Below are 16,085 nucleotides of genomic sequence, written 5' to 3' on the forward strand. Positions count from 1 at the left end.
GAGAGAGAGAGAGAGAGAGAGAGAGAGAGAGAGAGAGAGAGTAATAACTCAAAGTCGTGTCCACGATACTACGAGTAAACAAACGAACGTGTAGTAGCAAAAATAAAAACATCACTCTAAATCCATATCACATATCAGCTGTATCAGCAATTACCACGAGCGAGATTGTGCAAAAATTAGCTTTAAATTCATCGACAGTATGTGCACTGCGAATTTTTTAGGAGAAATATTTAGCGAAATCGCACAATAAGATCTCTTGTAGAATTCAGTTTTATATAGAGGCAGAGAGAGAGAGAGAGAGAGAGAGAGAGAGAGGGGAGGAAAGACAGAGAAATAAACTGCGGCGACTTCGACTGCGGGAAACTTAATTGTCGAAAAATAAAGAGGCGCCAGCCGTTATTGCCGGGCCTCGACATACCTATCGTGAGATACTGCTGAGATCCTGTCTCGTATTGTTCCCATGTGAGACCGCGGAATCGCGTCTTCTCCTTCGGTGTGCCGTAGTCGACCGACTCGATCTTGTGCGGCTCGTTCGGGTTGCCGGTCTTGGCGAAATTGGTGAAGAAGGTGAGGACGGCCTCCGCAACGCCCTGGTCTTGTCGGGAATAATTCCGCGGGAAGAAAGCCCCGCCTGCCACCAGCGGCAGCCCGAAAATGTACGGTATGTCCTCGCCACGCACGCTCCCCAACCGCTGCAATGAGACTTTCCGCTCGAGGAGCCGCCGATATCGTTCCATAATTGACGACGAGGGAGAACTTGAACTCGGCGCGACTGTCTTCGTCGCCGATACTCGCGACCGGCAGACTCGCAATTCGCGTCATTAGCAATTTACGGTAATTGTCGCGTCGTTAATTAAGAGAGGGCCCAATAAGAGCTTACTCACGGATTTCGTAGCGCGCCGAGTTATTTGTTATTATCTAATTTTTATTGCGCTATAAAATCCGTGCGCTGGCTCGTATCGACCTTTCGCTTAATTACTTTTGGATATTAACTGAGTCTTAAATTATTTATTTCACTTAATCGCCTCTGTATATTGACAAGAGCCTGGAATTATTATTTATTTCCCTATCGTACTATATTGTGCGCGTCGAAGTTGGCTCTCGTAAGCGTTACATTAAAGAGAGCGAATCAGCTCCGGAGCTTCCCAGGCGGCGAGAATCCGCGTCGTTGCGCTCGCGAAACTTCGTGTCACCCTCGTGACTCTTCCATTAGCGGCACGCGTGGGGCGCGAGGAGGAAGGAGAGAACGCACGAGGCGGCCGCAGGAGGAAAGCCGCGATTAACAATTCAAATAAATTCATCGCATTTGCATTGAGCGTTCTTGATATCGCTTTCTTATCTTCCTCCTCGCGCGGCTTTCCCTGCCTTTTGTCTCGCCTAATTCATCTCCTGCCCCCATACTTCTTTCTCCCATCCTCTTTCGCTCCTCCGTCGCACTCCGTCCGCGTCTTCCCGGAGCGGCTGGTAAACTCGCGCGGAATAACGACGACGACGACGACGTTTTGATTGCAGTAATAACGGGGGCGGCGGTAGAGTTCCCACTCGCGCGGGTGGGCGTGCGGGACGAATACGAACTTATTAAAGGAGAAATCTTTCAGCCCGGACGCTTAATTAAATTTCGTTTCGCATACGCGCGACCCGAAACGCGCCGTGACGCTCTGAATCGCCGTGAACCGCGCTCGCATCAGAATTAAGGCTCGTGCCTGCTGATTCTGTAACTTTTAACGACAGTGTCGTTATCGTTACGCTGTCGTTGCGCAGCTTTTCAACCATGTATTATACCCGTGTAACGACAACATAACGACACTGTCGTTAAAAGTTGCAGAATCAATAGGCTAGTTTCTCGTTGCGAAACTTTCGAGCGAGAACGTCAGAAGCGAGGAAACGCGTGCCCAAAATTCTTGCCGAGATAGAAGGACGTGACGAGATAAAAGGAAAGTGATACTTGGGATCGATTGAGCGCATTCGTAAAATGTTCCTTTCCCTTTGTTCTAACAATCGACGAATAATCGTGAAATTAACGTGAGACACGCAGCCTTTCTTTTTAATCTGCTTTTCCTTGTGATTTTGTCAAGTTAATTTCACGGCTATTTCTTGATTGTTGGAGTAACAGGAAGGTTTTCGGAACAAATGTAGTCAATCGATATGGACATAATCTTTTATTTCGACATATACCGCAAGAATTTTGGACATGTGTTTTGTCCCATTTCGTTCGCGACCTACTTATCCTCCGGATAATTGATTTTGTATCTGACTTTTTCAATATCCCTCAGGGCATGAAATTTCCGAGCCTCTTTTTTTCGACGCGCCTGCGGAGCGGGGAAATTGAAAACGTCAATCTGTTTTCCCAGTCGCGGATTTAACCGCGTGAGTACCGCCGGTAGCGACCTTACAAATTGGCCGATATAACAATTTCTTTCTTACCTTCTCGATATTATTATGTCAAGCTTGACAAATCCCTGTCATCGCCTAGACAAAACGAGCGAGCCACGGCGGCCGGGTCGCACGAGGCGTTTTATTAAATCAACGTCTTCATCGCGAAGTCATGGCCAGCGGTTACCAGCGGGTATAGATCGACCAGAAGTAGAGTGAGACGGATGGGATATCGCGAGAAGTGACGCGAGGAGGATAGGGAGGCAGAGAGATAGCGCGTGTCAGGAAGGGGTTGAACGGTTGCTACCTTAACTGAGGGTGCCAGCGAACTCGAGGTGTCGAGGGCGAACGTTAGTCTCTCTTCGGGACGTCAAGTTAATGGAGTTAACCCGGACTTAAGCAGCGTCCTACCCCTTCTGCTCACCCTCTCAGCCTTACGTCGTTAGTACGGCGGAAGTGAGAAGCAGGGATACGCCGTTTTGGAGTACGGAATGGCCGGTGAAGACCGGCAGTATATTTTCGCTTATATACCCAAAAAGCATAATCTCATTCTTGGCGGAACTCTCTTACATATGGCCTCAAAAGGATTCTTCTGAGATCAAAAGGAAAATATTCGAAGCTCGACACTTGGGCTTGTATCAATAGTTGTTACTCGAAATTTGTCTCATGTGGGATACTCCAATTTCAATTCAGAGTTGAGGTTTTCGGTTAAGATATATGATGACATTATATTTGTAATCGTGATTCAACTGAAAAATTATTTAATCTCACTATTAATATGAACCTTAAAGTTAAAGGAATTTCGTTTTTTATTTATAGTACAGATTTTATCTTTAATAGAAATTTCTTAGTAAAAGAATATTCCGTTTTAAATAAATCTTTTTCTTGAAGCGAAAGAAAGAAAAATTAAGATAATATCTAGTAGATTTCTGATTGATAGTTCGTTAGAAGGGAGAATTTTTTCAGTAAAGAAAGAATATTTTTTTTAGTAAAGAAAGAATATGAGATTACAGCATCTTGGAACTAAAATTGTTTTATGTTAGAATATTTTCCTTTTGGTTTTAGAAGAATCCTCCTCTCGAGGCTAAGTAATAAAAAGAATCCCGCTAAGGATGAGATCATGTTTCAGTGTCTAAATGAGAACGCGACAGATCCAGTCGACTGTTTAAAAGTTTCCTTTTAAAAAATTTCAACTGCCTCTTCGCCGTTTATTTTCGCCCTCGGATCGTTGAAAAATCGCGCACGAGAGAGCCTCGCTGTTTAAGAGTGAGATCGCGATGCCGACATTGAAATCTCATGGCGCATTGCAGGGAAGAAATCCTCGTCACGTCGACTCCGAGTTTCCATGACGTACAGAGCGGATGGAACAATTTGTACCACGGGGGAAATCGAGATTACTAGGGTCGATGACGGGGCTCGCTTACTACCCACCTGCAAGTAGCCGCTGTCCTTGGACTGATGATTGAAGTGATAGAAGTACGTCTTGGCGCCCCTCCTCGCATGATAGAAGGCGATTCTCATGAGCGGCGCTACCGTGTGGCCATCGCTCAACGCCTCCATCGTCGAGTCCCTTATTATGATGGGATGAAGCACCGGCTTATCCCAGTCCGTGTACTCGTTCCTCACCGCCGAGAAGATCTCGTTCAGATGGTAGACGTAGGCGTTGCGAATGAAGGTGCGCAGAATGCGGTTCCGGTGATCCTCCTCGAAGCCGAACTGGATGTCGTTGGCGTTGAAATCGAGGTTGGACTCGGTTGTGGAGACGCCCAGGATCAACGGCACCTTGATGAATGCGTCGCTCGCCCGCTCCATGTCTAGGCCCGGGTCGGGATTATTTTGGTCCACCGGCAGACCGGGTCCTATGCGCGGAACGAATCTGAAAGCGCGTCGCGTTGATAAGTTGACATATTAATAAAGGTGCACGATACGCTATGGCTTTACCCGCGCAGAGCCGCGTAATTAGGATGAAACGCGCGACTGATCGCGAATAACGCGAGTAGCTCTCTCTCTCTCTCTCGCTCGGCGATCCGATCTCTTCCGCATCGGCCGAGATTTTTTCAATTCCGCGTCTCTGCTGTTCCGCGGGAACATAAATATTTCGCGCGGGACTCTATTAATTTCACGGTATATATCTCCCGGTGCGATCTGTCGTTAGGTTTCACGGTTACACGATTGCGGCAAACTTGAATTTATCGCGACACGGTTGGCAAAAAGCCTATGAAATTATTATAAATTTTGTGGCGCGCGGTAATGACAGGCCGCGTCGATCAGACGTCATTTCCGCGGCAACGCGGTATCAATCGCACTGCTCTTGCATCTATCCTTTTTATTTCGTGCAAAATCCGGCGTTTTTCGCTTTTCATTGAAATGCATCACTCTCCGATATTCGGCCGATGAATATGAATCGCGCCGCGTATCGCGTGATTCCGCAGCAATATTTATTACACCGACACGCTGTCGCAAATAAAAAAGAAATAAAAGGGAATATCAATCCGTTCCATTTGTATCAATTTCGGAAATGCATATTTTATCATTTTAATTTTCTCGTCGATTGCAGATGCGGAGAGTAAGAGTAAAAGCGAAAACAAAGAAGGAGAGAAGAGCGACAGAGAGTAAGAGAGACACACGCACCCACACAAAGATGGTGATCTGCTTTTACTTCCTCACGAATCCACGAGTCATCAGAGATGTTCTCACCTGATCTCCGGAAGCTGCACGTCCATCAGGGTCTCCAACGGCACTCCGCGAAGGCAGTTGGCGATGTCCTCATCGCCGTCGGTCGGGCAGCCTACTTGCTCGCCGATTTTGGTCCTGAGATCGTTCGGATCGTGCACCGAGGCCCAAGGACTCAGTGCCGAGCCGCTGGACAATACCACGCGATGAAATAATCCTGCGAAGAACAGAGGGTGTTCATCCACACACACACACACACATATAAACAAACACACACACATCAAGCCGAGCCAGACAGGTTCTCGACAATGGAAAGGCAGGCTCCCTTTGCGACGGTGAGCCCGCACATCGTATATATCGAATGCACGGCGAATACGGCGGGATATCATCGGCTTCCGGCCAATCGGGCGGAAGCGACGAGCCCGACGGGAGTTAGCTCGAACGGTTATTATCCCCGCATGGATAATTAGAGGTGGACGTAAATACACGATCGCGCGTCTCGAGCCTCGGGATTGTTTTTCACGCGGGTAGAATCAGGGTGGAAAATCCGGCGTATCGGCTCGCGATTATCGGGCGATTAAAAACTGTTACGCGGTGGACCGCGGATTGAATTACGTTAACGAGCCGTTACACCGCCGCTGGCGGGGCTAGAGGAGAAAGCGAAAATAGTAATTTTTAGCGTCCGATCGAATCTGCGAAGAGGGAATTCGTTGGAAGGTTACAATTAACATCGTCCGTAACACGCTCTCTTTTACTCCCCTTTTCTCTTTCGTTCTTTCGCTCTCTCTCTCTCCTGTTACAACGTTAAAACGCGGAAAATCGCCGCCGTCGCCGCCGCTGCCGCCGCTGCCGTCGTCGCTAATTAAAAAGGATCCTACGGAACGCAATTAATCTCGCTGTTAATGAGCTACATTTTATGACGTAGCGCGGCAAAATGTTTCGTAACAGCGCGCGTAATATCGCGTTTGATAGGATCGCGCGTACAGGCGGCGGGCGGAGAGGTAGCCGGTACAGGTAGCCGGTCGCGAACCGGAAAATCATATTCACTGGCAAACATTTATGCTGACGCTAAAGTCGTTTATCGAACGTCACTGGTTTCTTTATGAAAATCGCTGTTTCGAATGCAAACATCGCACGCGCGCCCGCGCGTGCTCGTCCTGCGGCAAGGAGAAATATTACGCAATATGTGTCCAACATAAACATTCGCATCGTTGATGCGCCGTACAAATATTTGTATTTTATGACTTTACATACCGACGCTTTCGTGAGCGCGCGGTTTAATTTCTCCAAAGTAATGTTCGCCCTCGCGCGCGCGCGCGCGCACGATATAAATCGCGGTAAATCTGAGGAACGCTAAGCGCGAGTCGATATTTCACCGAGGCGTATTTTATATTGTCCGCGGTTTCCCATTATATCGACAAAATCCGCGCCAATTGAGCGGACAAAGACGTTATTAAGCCGCATTTTCGCCGCACGTCGACGTTTTCTACAAAAAGTTTTAACTGACTAGAGATTTAAAGCTGATTATATTATTTTGTAGTTATCAAATTTGATAAAAAAATTCAGTTGACAAGAGATTATTATTTTGTAATTATTATAAATTCGATAAAAGGATTTAAATTGGCAAAATAGATCTGCAACTTCTCTGTTGGATTGGGGAAAGTTACAGATTCGGATATTAAAAAAAGCTTTTCATCCTACGGAAATCTCATTCTCTCGTTCCCTTGGCGAATAATTCGCGAGCGTATTACAATCGGCGGAATATCATTATCGCCCCATTCGCATTCATAGAATGCACTGAGCGCACGGTGTTCGTTTCACCGCCAACTATCTGGGAAACATCGACTCATTATATTAAGTCGGTTCGCCGCTACGACACTATTCTAAAACAGCGAGTCGCGGATGCGTTTAACGCGGAGATTCTGGCTGCCAACGAGCCGTAAAACCCAAGAAAGAAGTCGCGAAAGAAGAGCGGTGGGAAGGAAAGGAAAGAGAGAGAGAGAGAGAGAGAGAGAGAGGGGGGGGGGAAGGAGGGAGAGAGATAGAGAGGGAGAGGGAGAGAGATCGTCAGCGTGTCATATGGCCGCAGTTTCATTTCCGCGGGAGTGCATTCGCGGTGCCGCGCGCGGTGACCCGAGGGTGCTCCTTTTGGCTGCTTTATCGCCATTATTATTAAGAGGCGGCCTCCATCCGCATCCTCCTCCTCCATCTGGAGCCTTGCCAATGACGCGATACATCACGCGATACACTGCACGTGTATGTAGCACGATTCGGGGAGAAATTCGATTATCTTAATGTTCTACCTGTATTTCATCTTTATTCTTAATATTAGTCAACCACGTATTGATTATATAACTCATATAGCTGCAAATAGAATATGTGGGATAAACAAATATTAAGAACTTAATAGTGAGAGTGAAAGAGATTAATCTTATAAAGATAATCTCATTATATAAAACATTATATTAATATTTTTTGAAAAATATAATTTCTAAGAAATACACTGAGAGAACAATATCTAAAAGATCAAAAATATTTATTCGGTGGGTACTAATAACATATGTACTTAAATTCTTTTGTTTAAATGGAATCAATGATTGCTTAAAAAGTTAAGGTTTTAAGAAAATTTTCTTAGTTGAAAAATTTCTTTAGTGTGTCAAATTTATGTATAAGTAAATATATTATTAATATATCCCTATATCGAATAAATATTTTTATTTAGATTTTTTCTCCTACGATGTAGAATTTATGATATATATCTTTTATATTATATTACAAGATAATATAAAAGATATATACTTTTATATATTTTACAAGATAATATCATTACAAGATTATATCATTATAATAATATCAACAATTATAACAATATCTCATTACAAGAAATATTTGTATCTTGCCGGATTCTATAATTAATTCCAACAAGCGACACACTTTATAAGTCGACCTGAAATTTTAAACTTCAAGCCGGATCGAGATTTTAATTCCGCACTAATTTTACATATTTTATTTAGCTGAAAAGAACCGGAATATCGAGGTAGAGCATTATTTTATTAATTCCCTTTGACGCGCTACAGATGCTTGTTACTTTTTTTTTTCTAAGTGAGAGAATCGAAATAATCGGCAAGGAAGTATGAGAAAATTACGCGCGTTAGTCGTCAAGTATCGTTGCTCATCAGTAATGAATGTAAACATTCGGCAACAAAACGAGCCCGCAATCAAAACACTCGCAAGCTCGAAGGACGCGTTCCGTTAAGGTCGTTCTACATTAGTTGCAAGCAGCTAATCGCAAGATCGCATTGTTGCAAAGCGCAAAACTCTTGCGATATGAGCTTCTACATTTCAATCGTTAGTCGCATGTCACAGCCAAAGTGACGAGAATATTTCATTAACATAAGACTCTGTCACAGGAAAAAGGAACCGACGTTAAGATGAACATGCAAAGCAGTACCTACGTTTAAATATGGAAGCGAACAAACAAAAACAAACAGGGTAAAGTTGACGCTATAAACCAATATATGCGGAGCTCGACTGATTGGTTGTCGCAACATCGCAGAGGCGCAAACTTTGGACTTTGGCAAACCTTGCGATTACTGCTTGCGACTAGCTTACAACCGGAAATAGTGCTGCTTGCGATCATGCGATTGGCTGCTTGCAACTAATGTAGAACGGCGTTTAGGCCCGATCCACACTATCGGTCCACTCACGATCCAATTAATTCTTCCATTGTTTATAAGGTACGTATCCTATGAGTAACATTACAGTTCCGGTCTGGTCTCGCTCCGCTCTCGCTCCAGCAATGTTTCTTCCAAAGAATATTTTGCTGGAGCGTGATCGAACTTGTCCGATAGTGTGAACAGACTTCCGATCAATTTTTCAATTTTTGAGAATATTATTTTGAATGTGCCTGCACTCATTCGAAAATATTTGACAAATTTATTCTCATTGTCTACTAAATGGGAATATAATGTGAAATATTCTTCTTCAGTTTTTCTATTGATCAAAGTGGGATGAACCCACATAGATCTTTTTCTTATCTTTCATTTTGTTTTACACTTCTTACTTTCTCTATCTTTATCGTCCAGTGCCACAGCAATTATGATTAATTCTTTATCAGAATAGCGCAATTTTTCGGGAAAAAATTTAATGAACTTCACAACGGAAAGTAGAAACTGTACTGGTCATTTAAGATTGGATCGTGAGCGAATCGATAATGTGAATATTCAAGGAATATGATCGGGCCGTGAGCGGAGCGTGAACAGACCGTTAGTGTGGATCGGGCCTTACATGTTCGCGAGCGTTGCGAGCGTGTAACGGAACACCGCCGAATGGGTGCGTTCAGCGAACTCAATGGTTGCACAACAGTTGAGTAAATCGTCAATGTAATTGGTCTAGATTTAGGGATCTAACAGTAAGAACCAATAATCGTTAATTGCTCACTGAACGCTTTTTCCGCTGAACACGTCCAATGACGCACACGCCGCGCGCGCGTGCACGAATCGCGTATTAAGCACAGATGTCTATACTAAACTAGGTTGCTAACAGGCTCTAAAAGCATATAACGGCTTGTGTCCGATAGAGTTTCCGGTGCATGCGAGAAAATAGCCGCTACCGCCACATATTTTCACTACGTTTAGTCATAAAATTCTTTTGTTGAAAATGAGCAGAGCAAATAACGTCCAACAGCATCTATTTTTTTGTTACGACATTTTTTGATGTAATAAGATGCTGGCTTTTTTGGTTTTACGACAGTAATTTAATGGTCACGCTGACTCACATTGTATGTTGTACTCACACAAGTGATACGTCACACACACAAGGTTACACACACAGGACCGCCGCCATTTTCTCGCATGCAACCGGAAACCTTATGCAACACACATTCGAAGTTCTTGTTAGCAATCATAGTTTAGTATAGACATCTATGGTATTAGGTTAGTTATTCATGCCGCGTGAAAAAAATATTTCGCGCATTGAAATACGCTGTGCCTCATCGGGCACATTGGAACTGTAGAATCACGTTCGGCATTCTTCCGCTGCATCCTCTACATTCTTTTGCGATTTGTTTTTGCAGAAGGCTCGTAAAGTGCAAAAAGTGCCGGAAGTACAGACAGTGCGGCAAAGTGGAGCTAACAAGAGCAGATCCCTGGCGGGACGGCCATCTTGTTATTCGAAGTGATCGCGGAAAGTCTCGCTATGCGTCTCGCGCAAAGTAATCGGCGGCGTCGCGTTATTTAACACGCACTTTTTCGATCGAATCGTGTCTACGCGAGTGTCAGTGTGAGTGCCAATGCCAGTGCCATGACGACGGAGTAGCTGGAACACTGGATCGAGAAGCCGGGACGGAGAACGAAAGACGTCAGGACGAATAACGCAGGACGCCGTGTCGTAGGCAGCGATGCATCATATATTTCCAAGGTATTAAGATATAAATTTTCTTACTTAGCCGGAAATAAGAGAAATAGCCGAGTCGAAATTTAGGTTGGTGTTCATAGTCAGTATTTTGACAAATAATCATAACTTCGTGAATTTCCGATTATGCGTTAACTTCTACCCGTGCTGATTACATTACTTTACATTAATCTAATGAACCAAACAACGGCCTATGAATATCAATCTGCAATTAATTACGTTTTTAGAAAAAAAAACCTAAATAATTTGCAACTACGAATACCGGTCTTAGAATTTAATGTAAATCTTGCAATTGATTTTTTGTCTGATTTTTACGTCTAATAATGTTTCTTGAGTGGTAAATTTAATCTTCTTGACATTTGACAATATCTTTCTTTGCTTTCAGTTCTGTTGTATTGAGTCTAAGTGTAAACCTCTATGGATAAATAGCATTATTGTATACAATTGTTATTTTCACTTTTGCAGCTTTCTCACTAACTCTTTTCAGAGTTTCATCCCATTGAGACTGTCAACGTCAGAAGAAAAAGAAAAAATGTTATAAAAATGTGTTGCTTCTTTTATTCTCTTTTATGATGTTATTTAATATTTTTTAATATTTACTTATCTCATATTAAATTACTAAGTAAGTTATGTAATTATTATATTGCTGTCTGAAAATATATTGAGAACAAAGAAAAAATTATATTAAATAAAGAAAAATTACATTAAGAATAGAGATAAAATGCAGATAGAATAATGAGATAATCAAATATTAAATAATTCTGTATTAGGTTTTTAAAACTCGACAAGGAGAAAAACAGCAAGTAATTATTAGCTTGCATAGTATTATATTTTGGGATTCTTCTATTGACTTTACGAGTTCGACAGAATTTGCAGAGTTAATGTGGAATCAAAATTTCGACTCGGGAACGTAGATTCAATATTCAATCGTCAATTATCTTGACATGAGCATTATGATATCGATATCGTAATTACCTGTTAACTCGCGGTACAGCATCATGACATTAATTAAATTGGAGAATCTGAATTGGAGAATTAATTTGTTCTATTGAAAAGAATAAGTAAATTTTTTTTGTACTATTCTTTGAACGTTCTACGTAGTAATGAAGTATCAATCCTTATAAATCACTAGAACTGCATCAAAGAGGGATTTAAAACCTAAAATTCGCTCCAATAGATCCTGATGCTGTACCGAGAATTAATACATGCAACACGTTTTGATATTCAATTATGCAAATGACGTACCAATGAGAGTTAAACTTTCAAATTTTAGCACATAATTTACATGTGCGTTGAATAATGATTTACGATACTTTCTAGTGGAATAATAATTTATGACGTGTAAGGGAGACCGAGGCTATTTGGCTACCGAGATAAGTTGGCAAGATCGATTATTTTTACTGTTCATTAACAGATTTCAGAATCAAGCAAGCAGAAACTTCAAAGCCATTTTTGACATGTTTAAAAATCTTGCTTGCTTAATTTTGAAACTCTTGTTAGAAAATACTAGAAATAACTAGTTTCACCAAATTATTCCGGTAGCCAACTAACCCCGGCCTCCTCTACATATAACTGATAATTCACGAGAGTTTTCTGTTTAAGGACCACAATTTTTAGTTAAATTATATATTTTTATTTTTCCTTAAAATTAGCAAAGACAGATGTATGATTTAACTGTTAAATGGCTTATAGGTTAATGGCTTATAGGCTCAGAGGTGGAAAAATCGGACCGTAAGTCGTCCTCCTTTTTCTACCGCTCAGCCGACCATTTAATCCCGCGTGCTTTTAATCAATTATTCTTTCTTTTCTTTTATCACGAGCAAATTGCGATGTTATCTGCGTTACAATGATTTCGCGAGGATTATATCCGAAATAATTTCTAAATGCGCATTTAGTGGCGATTTAGACATACACGGTGCGATCATAGCATTAACCGCGGCAGTGATGTGCCGGCTGTTTATCCCGTATAATAATACATAGACACGATATTCGTTTTACGGTATCTGCAAACGGCAGACGCTCTCGCAGCCGTCGGAGAATATCGGTCGCTGGGGAGCACCGCCACCGCGGGTCGAAGGGGTTGCTTTAGCATAATTTATGCGCATTTAATTCGACGGCTGATAAATACCCGGGCGAAATCTGCTGCTCGTTATTCGCGAATTCGCCCGTAAGAACCGCTCGAGCATCCGACAAACCTGTTCATACACTCCCGACAACCGTTCGTGGATCAGAATGCCGCCGACACGTGGCGCGACATTTTCTACTCGCGAATAGCTCTTGACTCTGGAGTAATTCTATTTTTTCCGGGTCAGGCGACAATTTCCCGAAAAGTGGAGAGGATAATGTTGGTACCAAGGAAAATCTCTACACTGAGAGAAAAATTATATTAAAATCAACAAACATTTCTTTGATGGGTGCCATTAACATATTTATTTAAATCTACATTTTCTTTATTTAAACTAAATATTGTTTATCTGATTTAAGTAAACAACATTTGGTTTAAATAAAGAGAATGTAGATTTAAGTAAATATGTTAATGGCATCCATTAAAGAAATGTTTGTTGATTTTAATATAATTTTTCTCTCAGTGTAGAGATTTTCTTTAAGTAAATATGTTAATGATACTAAGTAAATATATTAATGGCACTTCACTAAGAAATATTTGTTGATTTTAATATAATTTTTTTTTCAGTGTACACGATATAATTTAATGATTGTTTTTTTGTAATTGCTGAATTGCTGAACTAATGCAAAAGGTCGAGTGAGAAAACATACTTGTCTTACTTCAATTTATTGCACCAATTCAGCAGTGCAGTTACAAAGAACAGGCCTTTAAATTATATCGTGTAGAGATTTTTCTTAGTACCAACATTATCATCTCCACTTTTCGAGAAATTGTCACCTGACCTTTTTCCGGGGGCTCAGGGCCCCGTATGTGGCTAACTGACGGCAGTGGGCCACTTACTCCAGTCATGATGCCCCCTTCTCGTACCAGATACGGGGTGGAACGTCTATTTCGCCGTTGGACGTTTCGCTCGATGTCGATCGCGCTCGTATCGTGCTTCTGATGATAGATATCGGCCGCGTTCTCCTTTCTTTATTTCTGCGAGGCACGTTCATGCGGCGATCATGGCAAAGAAGGACTCGATTTATTCGCTTCAATGGCGTCGCGCGGGATCCGCCTGTATTGCCTATCGATAAGCGCTCGTCGATTTGATACGTGGCGTTTATTCGCGGCAGACAGGCCGACCAGATTGAACCCTGCTCTGTCTCTCTTGTCCGCCTTATGCGATTTAACGACGACGTAGGCTCTTTTTCCCTCCTTCCTGCCCGGTCACGAGCCTCAACTCAATTTCTCAGACAGTGTTTTTCTCTCGCGCGCGAGGTGGCAGATGGAAATTTCTTATTTCGTGACGTTGGTAAGTGAAATCGTGCTCGGCCTTCGTGCATTCTGACTGTTGTAACACCGCGTGCTTTTAAGAATCAACCCCTTACGTTGGCATTTAATTGACGCTCGTTCGTGTCGGAAATTGATCGATTAAAATTATTTTTGTATGAAATAATCGGTAAATCCATAATTGGAAGGAATCAATCACCATGAATGTAACAACGAATAATTTAATCGATGGATGAAATCAATCATCGATCAGTGTGTTTAATCAATTAGATATGAATAATTAGTTTCATCAATGGATTAAGTTGTTCGTGATTTTATATGATATTTTATGATGATTGGTTAAATTTGATGATCGATTTGTCAGTTATTTCAGGTGACCGACGGTTTAATCAATTAATTTAACTGTGTCCGGGACATATGCGTCTATTTTTTAACTTTTTGAATATCACGCGTTACTATAATGATTTCTGAACGATTTTTTTTCGGACGACGCCACTACAGTGGTTTTCTGTTAAAACTTGTGTTAAAACTCAACAGACAGCTCATCGTTATTAAGTTGTTTGTACTTTTTTTTATATCTGATGATATAAATTTCATCAATTTACTAATTATTGCGACTATTAACGCAAAAACATTGGATCATATAATATGAAGTACACTGAAAAAAATTTACTAAATTTCAAAAAACGTTTGTTTGGATAATACTGTGAAGATATTTGTTTAAATTAAGTAATTATTTTTTAAAATTAAAGAAACAAATTTATATTTAAAACTTTTTTACTTAATTTTAGGAAATAATTACTTAATTTAAACAAATATCTTCACAATATTACACAAACAAATGTTTTTTGATATTTAATAAATTTTTTTCTCAGTGTAACAAACGTTGATCGCGCTGTTGTTTATTTATTTTAAACGCATTCAGCTGAAAAACTGTGCGTGCAGCGATAGAGTTTTGCGTCCAGGACAGGTATTATAAAATTATTCGGGGAAAGTTTCCCGCCGGGATCGTTTAATTATTTTCTGAACTTCCATGGTGTTTTCTCTACACGCAGAAAATATTGCAGTAAAAATCGTAGTAAAATTTTTGTAGCCTTGAACCGCATAAAATTACGAACGAAATTGCTATATATTTATATAAAATCATTGTGCGCGTTTGATCTTTTATTATAAAATTATCATAATTATTTGAAACTCTACTATTTCATTTATATTAGTATTCAGTACAATCCCCAACTTTGTAAAAGGAAATAAATTTAATTACAATACTGTTAAATTACATAAATTAAAATTGATATTATATTAATTAAATTTGATATTATTCACAGTTAACTATAATTTTTATTACATTTTTCCCGCGTAAAGAAAATGGAATAATTTTGATCGGAGAAACCGAGTACACTGAGAGAAAACTGTTTAGTATTTACAACTATAATCATATAGAGAAATAATTACTATAAATTATGGTCAAGACAACTATTTTTTAGTCAATTATACTATAATTTTAGTGATAATAATCTTATGTGCATGTTACTACTACTATCTTCGTGTTGGAACAACTAAAAAATATAGTTGGTGTCAAATTGGGCCTCAACTATATTTTTTGGTTGTTCCAACACGAAGATAGTAGTAGCAACATGCATATAAGATTATTATCACTAAAATTATAGTACAATTGACTAAAAAATTGACCATAATTTATAGTAATTATTTTTCTATATGATTATAGTTATTCTATATGATTATAGTTACAAATACCCAACATTTTTCTCTCAGTGTACGTAATAGCTGAGCTGACGACTAAAGGATTAAGATGGTGTTCAGTTAGAACAAGGAAGGGACGAAAGTGCGTGTCTGACACGTGCTTAACGGTCTTGGCTGGCAAACTGTAGAATGTCCAGGGAGGCGCGGTTCGAATGCGAGGGGGGTTAATAAACGTCGACGGAAAAGAGAGATGTGATTGTAATCGTCGTTTCTACGAGTGCCGGTGCGCCGGACGTACGGCGGCTACGCCTTCCATCGGCCGACAACATTAGCGTCGCAGGGTTAACGCCCTTAAACTGTCACGTTAAACCGCGATATTTCATCCGGTGTACCCAGCCTCGTCCCGCGGCCGTTTCGCAACTAGCCTCATTCCGCCGGCCAGCTACCATAATTCCTCCACAATGTCATGTCCACGATACGCGGGTGTCGCGCCGCGTCGATGAAATTTCGGCGATGGCATCGGGGG

At 41.2% G+C, this 16,085-nt stretch overlaps 1 protein-coding gene across 11 annotated transcripts in view; it reads right to left on the reverse strand.

The window, feature by feature from the left end:
* The window catches only part of LOC116850861 (neuroligin-1-like), a 299,291-nt gene that overhangs the window by 5,615 nt on the left and 277,591 nt on the right, over positions 1 to 16,085 (reverse strand). For all 11 annotated transcript variants that reach the window (XM_032829626.1, XM_032829628.1, XM_032829629.1 and 8 more), the window contains 3 exons: positions 5,071 to 5,263; positions 3,805 to 4,249; positions 419 to 692 (listed from right to left, as the gene is read on the reverse strand). In XM_032829626.1, the coding sequence (XP_032685517.1) occupies positions 419 to 692; positions 3,805 to 4,249; positions 5,071 to 5,263 (912 nt within the window). The remainder of the gene's footprint in view (positions 1 to 418; positions 693 to 3,804; positions 4,250 to 5,070; positions 5,264 to 16,085) is intronic.

This window comes from Odontomachus brunneus, unplaced genomic scaffold, assembly GCF_010583005.1.
Source record: "Odontomachus brunneus isolate Ranch 3 - 2012 unplaced genomic scaffold, Obru_v1 Obru_scaffold_157, whole genome shotgun sequence".
NCBI classification, from domain to species: domain Eukaryota; kingdom Metazoa; phylum Arthropoda; class Insecta; order Hymenoptera; family Formicidae; genus Odontomachus; species Odontomachus brunneus.